General features: G+C 41.6%; 1 protein-coding gene across 3 annotated transcripts in view; it reads left to right on the plus strand.

Moving 5' to 3' along the window:
• Ctnna1 (catenin alpha 1) overlaps positions 1–15,582 on the plus strand; it is a 139,117-nt gene that overhangs the window by 92,313 nt on the left and 31,222 nt on the right. The window contains exons 1-3 of one of the 3 annotated variants that reach the window (XM_052741875.1): positions 119–244; positions 6,879–6,959; positions 8,069–8,221. In XM_052741875.1, coding sequence (XP_052597835.1) covers positions 6,927–6,959; positions 8,069–8,221 — 186 coding nt within the window. In that variant the 5' untranslated portion in view covers positions 119–244; positions 6,879–6,926. The other 2 variants (XM_052741873.1, XM_052741872.1) reach the window with 2 other exon arrangements.

The following is a 15,582-nucleotide window of genomic DNA, read 5'->3' on the forward strand; positions in this document are numbered from 1 at the left end:
CGACCACACAGGACTGTATATAGGCTGACGTCACCGGGTGACGTGTCTTTTGTTTGGGTTTTCCAGAAGCTTTACTGTTAAAAGGCACTGTGCTTTGTAACAGTGTCAGGGTCGTTACAAGACCCCCTGTTTACAATAAATTGAGAAAGAAGAACTCCCGACTTAAGAATTTGGTATTCCTTCAGTGTAGGAAGCAACAATGAGGTTGTAATAAATGCTGCATTCAAGAAGACCCATCTGAACAGTGAGTTGGTCTAGCAGAGTGATGATTTTTAATGCGTGTGAGAGCTAGTGTTAGACTGCCGATTCTGCATAGAGATCATCTAAATGGGCACGATTGATTTATGAAGTGCTGATTTAATGCCAGCCTATGCAAGGTACGACGCCTCTGCTCTGGTAGTTCGAAAAGCTGCTCAATTGCCTTGTTGTCCTGCTTGGTAAAAAGCAAAGTATGACTGCGTTGGTAAACTAAGTGGGCTGAGGTTTTTTTGTCATTAAGAACTTAACATTATAAAGCAGAACAAAGGGTAGCTTCCAAAAGAAACCATTTTGGCTTTTTTCCCTCCATTCAGAATTTCAAGGGAACTCTAAATAATCTTTTTCTGCTTATTATATAACAATGTTTTATTACCACACTGATTGGAAAACAGTGCAGAGTTGATCTTTGGATGTCCTACCAGAAGAGTGGAGCAGATTGACAACCATCATTTTTATACACGTGACCCAGATGTTAGCAGTGGAATAGACACAATTTTGAACAAGTATTGTAGTGTGCTTAGATTCTGACACAGTCTTCAGGATTTCTACTTCAACATCTCACCTATTCCTTCATTGAAAGCTGCAGTTGCTGCTGAGATTGGGGTGTTGTCAAACCAGAATAACAGAGCCTTTGCACACTATCTCTTCCTGGCACACTTACGAACTGACTTTCAATCTCATAGCAGCTCTTGAATTCCTCTCATGAATATGAAAGGGCATTTATATCGGAATAGGATTTTGTTTTGGTCGTTTTTGCTGGACAACTCTAGCTTCTCCCTGTTAGATAACTCTTCAGACATGAATGTTTATGGTTGTTGTTATATAAATGCATAAGATGTGTCTAGCATGTATCGGGGATATATTTGCAGGCCAGACTAAGGGACTGCCTCTTACATACATATCTTTGTCTTGCTGATCTGGCTGCATGAACTTATTTTCCCCATACCATTACCACTTACCCTTAGTGAGCCTTGTTTCAAATCTGAGAGCAGAAATCTCAAAAAGTATTGATGTCCATGAAATAAGCACATCACTGCTCTGTGGTCTTCTGAGGACTTCATTCCACAGTGAATTCTAAGAAGGCATTATCTAAAGAGATAGAGTTTTGTGTGTTTTGGAGTAGGGCTACCCTGGGGATGACTAGAAGACTCTTAAAAGTCTCTTACTTGGGGTCATGTGTAAAGGTTTTGTGGAAACTCTAGTAATGTAAATATGTCCTTTTCAGCTTTTCTAAAAGTGACCCTAAGATGGGTTTAAAAGTGTAAGAGTTTTGTTGAAGGCAGTGAATGCCTAGACAGCATGAGAGAGAAGGCAGCAGTAATACTGGAGGGGTCAGTAAAGTCTTTAGACCACATGGCACATTGACACCAGTGAAGGGAGAGGTGCACAGACTCTGTCAGACTGCGATGCACTCAGTTTCCCTGGCCACGTTCAAGTTATCATTCTCAGGAGTGAGCTTTGCTTCACAGTTACGTGTCCCACCATGATGCCGACTTCTGTTGGCCTTCATCTTTCCTCTAGTACCTTTCTGTACTCTTGTGTTTCTTAACCTTGCTCTTTGTGTAGGTGGGACTATAAAGTGTTGTTGCTGGTTGAGTTTTCTGTAGATATATTTTAATCAGATCCTACTGAGTCTGTGAGCCTAGGTTTCAGAAACACTGTTCACTGTGAGCTTGGCCCTAAAAGTTGCAAGGCATCATTAGTAGTTGAAAGGAAGCCCTTAGGATGTTGTCAGTGTCTTACTGAAGTCTGGCACATTCTGATGAAAACACGTACTATTCTCACGGGTCACTAACTGCCTTAGCTGTTTGGGTAGAAAAAGCATGTGAGTTAGTTGGATTAGATCATCCGTAGGAATGAGTTGTATGTGAAAACTGAGGAGGAGAAGTGTTTCCTTACTCTTAAACTCTTTTTTTTTTTTTTTTTTTGGTTTTTCGAGACAGGGTTTCTCTGTGTAGCTTTGCAACTTTCCTGGAACTCACTTGTTAGCCCAGGCTGGCCTCGAACTCACAGAGATCCGCCTGGCTCTGCCTCCTGAGTGCTGGGATTAAAGGCGTGCGCCACCACCGCCCAGCCTCTTAAACTCTTATAACACTTAGTTCCTTTCTGATTTTTAGTCTATTTGACCTCTTGTTAATGTATTAGTAAATTGAAACTATTCAAATTATATTCCTGCCTATTGATGTGCCTAGTGAACTGAAACTTTTTGAATTATATTGTCTCTGCTGTTCTGTCAACTTTTGAAGGAGGATGCTTGCTTAGACTTGCAATAGAAAGTCATGCTTTTTGTTTTGTTTTGTTTTTTTGTTTGTTTGTTTTGTTTTGTTTTTAAGTAAACCAGCCTCCCAAATAGCTGCTATTACCGGAGCCTGCTACCACTCTGAAGGGGTGGGCATTCCTACTTTTTGCATCAGAGTGACTGAGGAACACAGCCTTTTCCAACCCAGCTTGTTTTTCTCACTTGCCTACTTTTTGGGTTTTGAAGGCTGAGGTTGTGGCCCAAAAGACAGAATATTTACCTTAAAATTGATGTGTGTGGCAGAGATAGGCAGATGTCTGTGAGTTTGAGGCCAGCCTGGTCTACAGAGCAAGTTCCAGGACAGCCAGGACTACACAGAGAAACTCTGTCGTTTCCCCCCCCCCCCCAAAAAAAAAAGACAAGCCACCAATAATAACAAAAAACCCAACACACACATATACATATGTATACATACACACAGGTCTCATTGATAGAGTCATTCATTTTCCTCCATCTGGATATCATTGTTCTTTCTTTAAAAGATATATATTTTTTTTAATTTTATGTGTGCCAGTGTTCTGCCTGCATGTATGTATGTGAACCCAAGCATGCTTTGTTCCTGAAAGGTCAGAAGGAGGGTATCAGATTCCCTGGAACTGGACTTAGAGGGGTTTTCACTGCCATGTGGGTGCTTGGAACGAAATTCAGGTCCTCTGCAAAGAGTAGCAAGTGAACTCCTGAGCCATCTCTCCAGCTCCACCCTTGTTCTTTCTGAACTAGACTTTTTCTTCTTGACATGTTAGAGTAGCTTTATTCTGAACAAGTGGCAGCTCCACTTCTGGAAGATGGTGTTTATGTACACACCACTTCTGACTTCTTCAGATGTTAACATCAGGGCAGAGAAGGCAGAGATTAACCCAATGCTCGCCTATAAAATGGTTTTAAGGAAACTCAGCAAGTGGAGGTTATAGTTACTTGCATTCTTCCATGTGAAAGTTTGTTTTTAACAAATATGTAGGTGATTAGAAAGATTTACTACTTGAAGTGACATACAGGTATGTACATGAAACTTTCCACTCTTGTATAGTAGAAAATGAGCTATATATATGACACCATTTGTTTAATTGTGCCCATCTTAGGGTTTCTATTGCTGTAAAGCATGCTATGTGCTGTGAGAGCACTGTCAAGGGACAGGGAACTCGGAACTTAGAGTTGAAGTTGGCCAGTGGAAGCTTCCAGAAAGAGATGACTCTTATCTGAAGGAAAGATAGGGATCAGAATACAGTAAGTGAGAGAGAATGTGACAGATTTGGAGAACCAGAACACATATGGATAGATCATAGCATGGAGCGTGGCGAAGTGATCTTAGTTGTCAAAGTATTAGAAATGGCAGGTTCCTACAGGGATTGTATGTAGAATAAGAAGATGATGAGAGCTTCTGGCAGAAAAGCCTTAAGAAGACCATTATAGGTTCTTCAGCTGGGAACATTTCCCCCTTGTCAACAGAGGGCTGTTTTGTACTTAGGTTGAGTAGATTTTTATAGGTTTGCTTTGAAATCTACAGACTAAACTGTGCCTTGAGGTGCTACCAACAGTGTCAAAGCTTGTTGTTTTTGCCTTTGTGGCTGTTGTAGTTTTCATCTCTTTCATATCACGAGAGTTAAGAGTGGAGTCGGTACCTGCTGGGGTGTGGTCCATGCCTCAGGTGGTGCTGAGTGAGGCAAAGGCAGGTGGAGGACAGCCAGGGCTGCGCAGAGAAACCCGGTCTCGAAAAACTGGTTGGGGATGGAGTCGAGGAGTATGGAACTTTTTCCTCAATAAATTTTGACTACTGCTCTGACGTGGTATTTTATCATTAGGAACATCTATCATAGCACTCCATGATACTGGATATTACTGACTTAGGTATTGCTCTGAATTATTATTGTTGTATTATTGCTATTATTAATTATTGTGAGGCTGGGTCTCACTATATAGACCAGGCTGGCCTGGAATTCATAGAAATCCACCTGCCACCTGAGTACTCAGGACCATACTCTCCCCCCCCCCCCCCACCCCCCAGGCAGGGTTTCACTGTGTAACTTTGGAGCCTGTCCTGGAACTTGCTCTGTAGACCAGGCTGGCCTCAAATTCACAGAGATCCACCTGCCTCTGCCTTCGAGTGTTGGGATGAAAGGTGTGCACCACCACCACCACCACCACCACCACCACTCGGCCAGAATTATTTTAGATTCTAAGTCCTTTGTGAAAAGAATTATGGTTGGTCTTGCTCATTTTAGGAGTATGAAGTAGGCATGGAAGTTTGTCTGAATAAGTAGTAGTTTGTGACATAGGAGGAAGTTCTAGCAGCTTCTCTGTTTGATGAGATGAGAATTCCTAATTCCTAATGAGAATTGTACTGTTAGAGACGGACCCAGCTAGTAACCTTTGCCTCTCTTCAGCTCAGCTGGTATTTACTTGCTGAAGGGAGGCTTTATCCTGAAGCCTGAAATATGTCTGTTTTCTCAGGAAGCCCTTTGCCACGGCTAAACAGAGATACCCATATCAAAATGAAGCAAACACCCAGGGTTCTTCATGCAGTGCAACACAGTAGCTGAGAGCTCAGGACGCTTGCTTTAGTTTCTTTGTTGTGATAATCAGCACACAATTTCAACATCCTTAATCCAAAAACTTTAAATTCTCCTGAGTCCTAAAGTTTTTTTTGTAAAAAGTCTATACAGATATTTCAAAATGTAAAAGAAACTCAAGAGTTCTGAAATACTTCTGGTGCCTGGCATTTTGAATAAGGGATAGTCTGTGTGTGCCCCTTGGTTGCTTTTCTTTATGTTTGGGTTACTTTATTTTATAGATAACAGTTCACAGCAACTCAAATTTAAAAGAACAAATCCAATCTTATAAAGCAGTAAGCAGTTTTTTTGAGTTTTTAATTTTGTATGTGTAAATGTTTTCCATGCATACCGAGTGCCTACTGAGGTTAGAAGAGAGACTCTGATCCTCTGAAACTACACAGATGGTTATGATCCACTGTGTGGATTCTAGGAACTGAGCCTGGGCTCTGCAAGAGCAGCAAGTGTTTTCTCTTCTTAACCCCTTAATCTCTCTGCCTTCAGTAAACTGTTTTTACCAAGCTTAGTGTTCAGGTTGTGAGTGGTGTGGATGTATGTGTGTTATATCCCAATTACATTTTAGAGGATGACCGGAACCCTAAATGTGCTCTTTGCACCAAAAATTAATGGACAGAAAACGAGCAAAGAAACATGTTGACTTAAGTGCTCCGTCCAGGGCATTCTCCAAGGGTCAGTAACTGCATCCGAGCTAACTGGCCCTTTTTTGTTTTGTTTTGTTTTTTGAGATAGGGTTTCTTTGTGTAGCCCTGGCTGTCCTGGAACTCACAGAGTTCCACCCGCCTATCTCCAGAGTGCCAAGGATCAAAGGCGTGTGCCACCACTGCCTGGCCTGACAAACCTTTCTTGACTGAGGAGGCATAACCTTTTGTTTCTACAGTAACAAAAAGACAGATGGACTTATAGTTTAGCAAAGGCAGAATTAAGATTCATGGTGTGTGGTGGCATTGTGTCTTAAAGGGGATGCTCCTGTGTCTATGTAATTTCCTCAAGTCAGTTCGTGGATGTGATTTTTTTTATTTATTGTTTTATATGGATGGGTATTTTACCCACATATTTATTTGTGTGTACCTCATGAATACTTGGTGCCTTTGGAGACCAGAAGATGGTGTGGAAATGGAATTACAGACAGTTGTGAGCCACCATGTGGGTGCTGGGAATTGAACCTGGGTCCTTTGGAGGAGCAGCAAGTGCTCTTAACTATTGAGCCATGTCTCCAAACCCACATCTTATTCTTTGGAGATTGGGAAATGGCTCAGGCAAATCACTTGCTGTGCACACTCAAGGACCCAACCTCAGTTTGATTCCCAGGTTTGGTGGTGTACTTTTAGTATCCTAAAACTGAGGAGATAGAGACGGAGAATCCCAAAGCTTGCTGAGCTAAAACTAGCCAGCCTAGCTAAGTCAGTGACATATTCAGTCACAGAGCTGTCTCAGAAACCAGTGTTTGGGGCTGAAGAGACAGCTCAGCAGTTAAGAGCACTTGCTGCTCTTGCAGAGGATCCTGGTTGATTTCCAGCTCCCACATGACAATTGACAACAATCTCTAACTCCAGTTCTAGATCTGATGCCCTCTTCTGGCCTCTGTGGGTAAATATTCAGACAAAACACCCTACCCTTAAAAATAAAATAATTTTAAAAATTTAAAGCCCATTTTACTGTTGGTTCTTTTTTTATTTCAGCATTGCTTTAACGCTAAATAGAGACTTTGATTAAGATTTCTTGAAGTATACTCACACGAGCATCTGTTTATTCAGGCTGGACGCAAAGAAAGAAGTGACGCGCTCAACTCTGCAATAGATAAAATGACCAAGAAGACAAGGGACCTGCGCAGACAGGTATGCTTTACAAAAGTTACTTTTATTTCCTAAGCTCTCAGCTTTAGTTTTGATGAAAATTCTAATAAGTATAGGTTTTCATTTTTAATTAAGGGAAAGAGTAAGTCTTCAGAAAAGTGATTCTTTCTGTTCTGTTGCTAATAAGCTTATTAATGTCTAAAAAATCTCAGAGGGATGTTGACGATTATGTTCCCTCTGGGGTGGACTGAATAAATTAGCTCCAGTGTGAAAAGAATGTATAGGCAGGAAAATCAGTTTCAGATGACTTGGGGACCTGTGAAAACAACCTCAGAGGATCTCATTGTGTTGGCTTCCATCCATTAGATTCCAGTTACTCACGTGTCCACCCATTCTGTGTATATATTGTCGGTTTGTTCCCACTGCTGGAAAAGTCCTTCTATCTCAAGGACAGTAATGTTGGAGATACTGAATTTTCCATGTTAGTACATTAAAAAATCTGTTCCTTTAATGATACATAATTCCCATTAACATTTTGAAATTAAATTTTGTGTTAAAGTTTTTAAAAGAAGATAAGAGTTGGCTTTATAAATATGTAGTATAATATAATAAGACTTAAGTTATAGTGAGAATTCGGACAGTTTTCAGGAATTAGTAGAGACATTTTATTGTTCATAGCAGATAGAAAACAAAACTAAAAATTGATGTGCCTTTAGTGAACCAAGTGTCAGCAATGATTAGAAAGATAACATTTAACATTTATAGTGCATAACCCTATAGTGTAGATAAACAAGAGAGTGCTCTTTTTTCTTTTTTCATTTAATTTTAACTAATTAGGCTAATTACATATATTCTAAAGCTATGTACCAGTTCAATCCAGAACAGTGTTTTGATCCCATTTAGTTTTGTAAGTTTTAAGGAAAGAAAAAAGGTCCTGTTGTGAGAACTGGAATTCTGCTGCTAAAGTGCTGAGTGTAGTGTAAAGCATGGTCTCTGCAGCCCTTTCTTCAGCTTGTTCCAGTGCATTGCTTACATGGGGGACCTAGCTGTGTAAGTCCTGCCTGTCTTTCCTAGGCTTCTGTTAGATGTATTATACCACAGTTTAACTTCTTAGTAGAAATAAAATCACATTTATACAATTGAATTATTAGCTTCGCAAAGCTGTCATGGACCATGTGTCAGATTCTTTCCTGGAGACCAACGTCCCGCTTTTAGTCCTCATTGAAGCTGCAAAGAATGGAAATGAGAAAGAAGTTAAGGAATATGCCCAAGTTTTCCGTGAACATGCCAACAAACTGATTGAGGTAAGTGCGTTAGTGGTCTGTTTAACATAGGTAACTTGGTGATTTAACTAGCTCTACGTTTTCAAGGACTCACCTAATACACATTTGCAGTCTTTCAGTTATCACTGGGTATCCATTATCACTCGTGTTTGTCAGTTTACATTGATTACATGGATAGCTTTTGTCCTAGAAGCTTTTAACAACCACCACTTACTGGTAATGCAGGTCAAGTGAGACCACCATAGTAAGACTTACACAGCGCAGAAAGTGGCCGCAGCTGCGGACTGGTGCTCTGCTGAGAAGAAGCAGCAGCCGGGCTTCCGTCCCAGCAGCCACCTAGTTCTCCTTAGTTCCCATGTCCTGTCTATAAAAGGAGGTTACTTATAATACCATGTTCTGAGGACCAAAAGAATGATAGGTATGTTAGATGTTTCACCTTATGTTCAAGGTAGACTCCGGCTCAGTCCTGTTTTAAGAGTAAACAAGCCCAACATCAGCTAAATTAGACATACTTTTATACTAGAAATGTGTGTAGAAATGGTTGGTTTGTAAAATAATTAGAAATGGTGAATTGCCACTTAAAGTTTCTTCATTTGTTAAATGAATTTATATTGATTAATTAATTAATTAGTAGTATAGACTCACAAAACATAACATTAGTACAGAAACGAATAATTGATAAATATTTCAGAGGCCCATTGGTAAGTGGTCATTATTTAAAAGCAGAGTGGAAAATGTGATTTATAATAACACCGCCCAAGTTAACACTATAAAAATACTCCAAGGACCTGGGTGGTGGAGCACACCTTTAATCCTGGCACTTGGGATGCAGAGGTAGGCAGATCTCTGAGTTCGTGACCAGCCTGGTCTACGCAGCGAGTTCCAGGACAGCCAGGACTACACAGAGAGACCCTGTCATTCAAGGAAATACCAGTAATCACACTAAACACCTTACTAACTTTACACCTCATTTTCTTTGAATATCGACTCAAGTGTTTTTCTGAGCAGAATTATGTACAGAATGCATAGGTCAGCCTGTCAGTCAAGTTAATGATTCTGACATTTGGAACTAAAATTGGAGAGTTTCATTTGTATCTCCATCAAGCATAATATGGTTCACAGCAGTCATGTGACAGTATGAGATGTAATTTCCAAGTGGACAGAAATTATGTTCAGGAAACCAGTCTCCTCTAAGTAGCCTTCTTATTACAGAGTTCCTTTGAGTGATAGGCTCAAGGCCTGGAGCATCAGTGTCTGGAGAGAGGGCAGCTCTTGTCTGTCCCCACACGGAGGGCCCTTTGTTAGGCCAGTTACCTCATGCTCTCTCACCAACCAGACATAGTTACTATTGGCTGAGCACCTGTGGTATACAGCACCGTGTACTTTCTGTAATCCTTTTCACGTGGAAACAGGCTTGAAGAGCTGCTCCCAACTTGTACACCTCTACTGTGGCAAGGCTCTCCAGCAGAGCAGCTCGTGAGCTTATTGGTCCATTGGACTAACAGATTGGGAAACAATACCTGGGCTGGGCAGAGTGGTGCACGCCTTTAATCCCAGCACTCAGGAGCAGAAAAGGCAGACCTCTGAGTTCAAGGCCAGCCTGGGCCACAGAGTTAGTTCCGGAACAGCCAGCAGTACATAGTACGACCCAGCCTTGAAAAAAACAAAACGCAGTTGTGGGGAGAGAGGGAGGCTATGAATCGATCATTAACTGCACTTGAGAGACTTGGAAACTTTTCCAGACCCAAACATTTCATTTCGTTCTGAACACAGTCTTGGGAAGGTAGAATGTGCTGCTGTTCCTCCGCACAGCTCAGTTCTGACCCTTTTCTCACCTCCCTTCCCGCTGCATGCCCTCTGCGCTCATTACCTTCTACATCTTACCTGTGTATGAAGTGACAGAGGGTTTTCATTCCTTGAGGCGTAACCCCAGGCTATGGAGTGCCGTTCTGCAAACAGTTATGATTATATTGATGATAATTGAGACAGTAAGATATGTAATTACCATGTCCATGAAAAGGAAATTAATTTTTAAAGTGTTAGAAGCCTCGGATTCCTAACTCAAGGCAGAACTTCTTTTTCCATGACAAGACTTCTCCTCCCTACAACCTTTGTATTATAACGACACACCTTGAACTAATCAGAGCCTTGGTTTTTTAGCAAAGGTAAAATGCTTTGGTGTGTTTTATTAATCCCCTGATTTCATTTCTTTTCATTAGTTGTTTTCTAGCTGAGGTAAATGTCTACAGGCCAACTTTGATGTGAGAACCTCCTTTCCCTGTTGGTTCAGCAGAATTAAGAACAGTGTATAAAATATATACATGGCTGGTGGTGTATGCATATGTGTGTGTGTGTGTGTGTGTGTGTGTGTGTGTGTGTGTGTGTGTGTGTATATATATATATATATATTATATATAAATAAAATAACTGGAAAGGAGAAGGTCAGCTTCTACAACCACTAAGAATATTTGTGGGTGTGTTTGGAAGGAGTGACTTTTCTGAAACACTGCAACAGAGTTCTGATACTAACTGCCAGGAATTAGTATAAACCTGCAGGGTAAGGTCAGAGGCCACAGCAAGATAGGGCTCCAAGATACTACCACTCTGACCAGCTTGCCTCAAATCCTAGGCATTTTTATAACCTATTTCTGGTTTGATAATTGACTAGAACAACACATACTTACAACATTTTATTTGGAAGGCACACTTTTAGTCAGGACCAGTCAAATTAAGAAACACATAGGTTGGAGCTCGGAAAAAATTTTTGTCCCCTACAGATGGAATTGGGGCATTCCACCCGTCTGTGGCACTGGTAGGTGTACCAACCTAATTGCTCCCATGAGTCTCTATGTCCAGAAATTTTGTTCAAGTTTCGTTATGTATGCGATTATGTGATTGATGGATCTCACTCTCACTCTCCCCAGGTCAAGCTGGCCTCAGAAGCTCCAATTATTTAATCAGAGGGTTGATTCCCTATCCCAAGTAACCCCATTAGTGTAAACTATCAGTTTTGGCCTGGGTAACTGAGGGACTACTTTTATAAATTCCAAAAAGTTGAGGAATATTTGGATTTTATGATGAATCAAAAGTAAAGCCAGACACATTACATAATACATGGTACTGTGTGCTTCAGTGTACTGTGAAGTCACGTCACATGCATGGTTTTAGTAGGTATCTTGAGCACACAGTTGGCCTAGCCTGCTACATAGAAATCCCACAGCAGAGGTGAAGGCTGCTGAGTTTGTTTCCCCCTAGGTCCATTTTATGATCTTCACCTATTCCCTTCCTACTTCTCTTCCCTGGCACGACTGGCTTTGAGCTTTGCTTTCCTTTGGAGTTTCTGACTTTAACAGTCAGATTTACTCTACTCTCCAGGGATCAAGTGGATTATTCAGTGTTTACTTCTCATCAAATCATAGGTTTTTATTCAGCCGTGTAAATCCCTTTCTGTGTAGCCTTTTTAAAGCATCATGTATGCTGAGCACTTGGGAGGCAGAGTCTAGGACTTCAAGGTCAGGCTGTCTGTGCAGTGAGTTCCAGGCTAGCTTGGGGCTACACAGTGAGACTCTGTGTAGTCTATGCTTCCCGCCCCCTCCCACAAGCTAAAACTCATGTGCCTTCTGGGACTCCTTCCCTCTTTCAGTCATAGAAAAGTCACTGTCTTCAAAGACAGTGTATACCACTTGTGGAGCGCTCTCTGACTGTTAGGAGACGAAAGCTATCATCTATTCCAGAACCTCACCCTCCATCTTCTGACTGTTAAAAACTTGGGAGTTGAGAGTGTTTCCAGTATGAAATACATACTTTGAATACATAGTCTGAAAAAACAAATTAGTTTCATTTATTATATGTTCAAATGATAACAGCTTTAGATTAAATATATTTCACCTTTTTAGTTTTTTTTTTTTTTTTTTTTGGTTTTTCGAGACAGGGTTTCTCTGTGTAGCTTTGCGCCTTTCCTGGGACTCACTTGGTAGCCCAGGCTGGCCTCGAACTCACAGAGATCCGCCTGGCTCTGCCTCCCGAGTGCTGGGATTAAAGGCGTGCGCCACCACCGCCCGGCCAACCTTTTTAGTTTTTTATGTCACTACTAAAACTTTCACAAGTCTCTGCTGGACAGTGCTAGATGATTTCCTGGCTTTTTGGGAGCGTTCTTTATCCCAGCTCTTCCCTGAGTGTCCTCCATTCAAGTGCAGCTGCCAGTGAACACCTGCTCCAGGGGCAGCAGACATGGTATGGCAGTAGCCAAGGCCTTCGTCATTCTGGAGATTGACTTACCATTATATCACAGGATAATTTAGATCTTTTAGGTAATAGCGATGTGCTGAGATTCGCACTTAGTTCACAGTCAGTTAGAGCTCCTAGGTTTTCCCTATAGAGGGACCTACTCCATAATGGCCATCTATCAGGTCCATTTCTGTCAGTGTGGGTGCATGTGGGCATTTGTAGTTTTGATACTCGGTCGTTGTAAACTTAGATCTGGTCTAACCTTTTGTCAGAATTGCTGCTGTCATTGCTCTTTATATTATCAACTTTCCAAATGTGTGTCATTTCTTCTATCTCTGCTACTTAGTTTTAAAAAATATGTATCCTTTCTCCTTTCATCGAATCTGATGTCTTTAAATTGTTGTCTAAGATAAAGCATAAGATAGAACCTTTCAACTTGCCACCAGAAATCTCCTAATAGAACAGGTCTTGTGTATAATTGGCCTTTCAGCCAGTCAAGAATCCTTTTATTTTTATCTTGCTAAGACATCTAGATAGGACAGGTCTACACTGTTCCCCTCATGTCCCTTCCAGTATTGAGCATGAGATAATTATATAGTTTCTCTATGGATCTATGCACCCTGTATTCTTCCTAGAACAGGTTCCTCTACTGTCCTGTCCAGTTTTCATGTCATTAAAAGTCCGTCTAGAAAATGAGAAACAGATTTGCAGGAGTGATGGAGAGCAGCCTCTGCACAATACTAGCCAATTGGAGCAGAACTCCTCGGTGTCGCCGCAGAGCTGATGATCCTGGTTCTCCTCTGTGTTGAGCAGCATTGGTGTGCTTCCCAAACATTTGGACCTGTTGAAAGTGAAGCTCTTCGCTTCACTTTGGTTTCCCATGAATACTTGGATACTACTGCTGTACACATACTGTGAACTGCTCCTGGAGTCAGATGACAGCATCTCACACTTAATTCCTGAGAGGTATAGCCTGATTGCTTAGGTTTTTAAAGAAATGTGCTCCAGATCTGATATGATGGTGTCTTAGGATTTCTGTTGCTGTGATAAAACACCATGATCAAATAGCAACTTGGGGACAGAAGGGTTTATTTCAGCTTATAGTTCACATCACAGCCCACCACTGAGGGAAGCCAGGGCAGAGGCTGTGGAGGAGTCCTGCTGATAGGCACTAGCCCAGGTGTCCCCTCCCACAGTGGGCTGGGCCTTCTCACATCAGTCATCAAGCAAGAAAATGTACCATAGGCCAATCTTGGTAGGGCCATCTTCTCAACTGAGGATTTGCCTCCCCAAAAGATTCTTGGGTTTGTTTGGTTTTTTGTTTTTGTTTTTCGAGACAGAGTTTCTCTGTAGCGTTGGAGCCTGTCCTGGAACTCGCTCTGTAAACCAGACTGGCCTCGAACTCACAGAGGTCCACCTGTCTCTGCTTCTTGAGTGCTGGGATTAAAGGCTTGCGCCACCACCACCTGGCCCCAAAAAGATTCTTAACTTTTGTCAAGTTGACATACAACTGGTTAGCACAGTGGGTAGAGTGCTTATCTCTGCCTTGTAAGCCTGGCTGCCTGAGTTCAGTCCTCCAGACACCACACTGAAAGGAGAGAGCCAGCTCCTTAAAGCAGCCCTCTGATTACAGAGTGGACAAGATCGTCATCCTGACGCAGCTGTTCTGTGATTACTGAATCATAGGGTCCAGGGCACTAGCCAGGGTGTGCCTACACTTGTTTATGGCAGTGTTCTTAGACACAGTCTCCCTGCCCTCCAGTTTTTTTTTTTTTTCTGTTTTTTTTTTTTGTTTGTTTGTTTGTTTTTGTTGTTGTTGAAAAAGTACAAGTCTCTGGAAGCCTGTAGATCTAGCCTGGTAGTTTGGGAATGAAAGTGCCACTTTAGATGAGGTACATTTGTAGGACACCAGTGTTTTAGAATAGAGCTTTTATCAGTTCAGTTTTAGAAACTGGGATGAGATTTTGAAGCACTGAAAAGAAAACACTGTATTAGAGAAATTCAAACCTGATTATATTGTTCCCTTTTGTTGTTGTTACGTATACAAAATTGATGCCATAGTAGGTTGGCTGGTTGTTTGCTAAGGCAAATGATACCGTAACGTGCTGAAACGTAACTTGTCACCTCTCTCCTGTTACGGCCATTGCATGTGTTGTAGTGCACAGAGCACACCATTTTAACAGTTGGTATTAGCTGTCTTTTTAACCAGTCCCTGCCATGAGGCGAAGTTGCTGTCTTATGTACTGCTGTTTTGTTTGCTGTCTCCTGCTCAACTTCTCAAACCCAAATTCTAAGGCCTATTCTCAACCTTCCCCCAAGTTCCAGATCTGACCAGTAAACTCCCATTTTCTTGGTGTTTAATTTCTGTGATCACATCTGTAGTATAACTGTCACCCTGTTGGATTTCTGCAGCAGCTCCTAACGGGCATTTGGCTTGCACTTTGATTCCTATCTAGCTTCTTTCCTGAGAAGAAAGCCAGTATGATCTCCTTAAATCAGATCATGCTATTCCTTTGCTTCCAAACTTTTCCAAACCTTTGCCATGGCTTCTAGGGACAGATATGATACAGTCTGAAACTGTAGTTTCTTCATAGCTCACGAAGTGTCCTATCTGCATTTCCAGCTGCCTTTAGTCCTGTGGGTCTCCTTGCTGGCCAGTCACACCTTCCTCTCCTGCAGGCCTGGATGTGCTCTTTGCCTAAAAGTTACCTCCCTAGATCCCCTCAGCTTATGACCTTCCCAGCCTTCCTTACTATTTGAAATTAGTAGATTTACTTAATTTTCTTATTTATCTAGCCCTACCCACTCTAATATAATGTTCTTTTAGAATATGGGCATAGAGTGATGCCAAGTACATACTAAGTTCCCAACAGCTATTAGACTAGTGAACTTTCTGATTCTCGTTGTTAGTAGACGTTGTGCAGATGCTCTCTCTTTGGATTCAGCCAGCATCCAGACTCTGATTCAGTTGTGTGTAGACAGCTGATAAACACAGAGCTCTGCATTATGAATTTTACTAAAATCATCTTTGTACACATAGAACACTTGTATGTGTGGTGTGTTTATGTTTATGCACACACAGAAGCCTTGAACCCCTCAGAACTGAAGTTAGTGTGTCAGGATGCCTGGCTTATCAGTAGACCCGAAGTTGGTCC

The sequence above is a fragment of the Peromyscus californicus genome, unplaced genomic scaffold, assembly GCF_007827085.1.
Source record: "Peromyscus californicus insignis strain IS unplaced genomic scaffold, ASM782708v3 Scaffold_17__1_contigs__length_78620276, whole genome shotgun sequence".
In the NCBI taxonomy this organism is placed as follows: domain Eukaryota; kingdom Metazoa; phylum Chordata; class Mammalia; order Rodentia; family Cricetidae; genus Peromyscus; species Peromyscus californicus.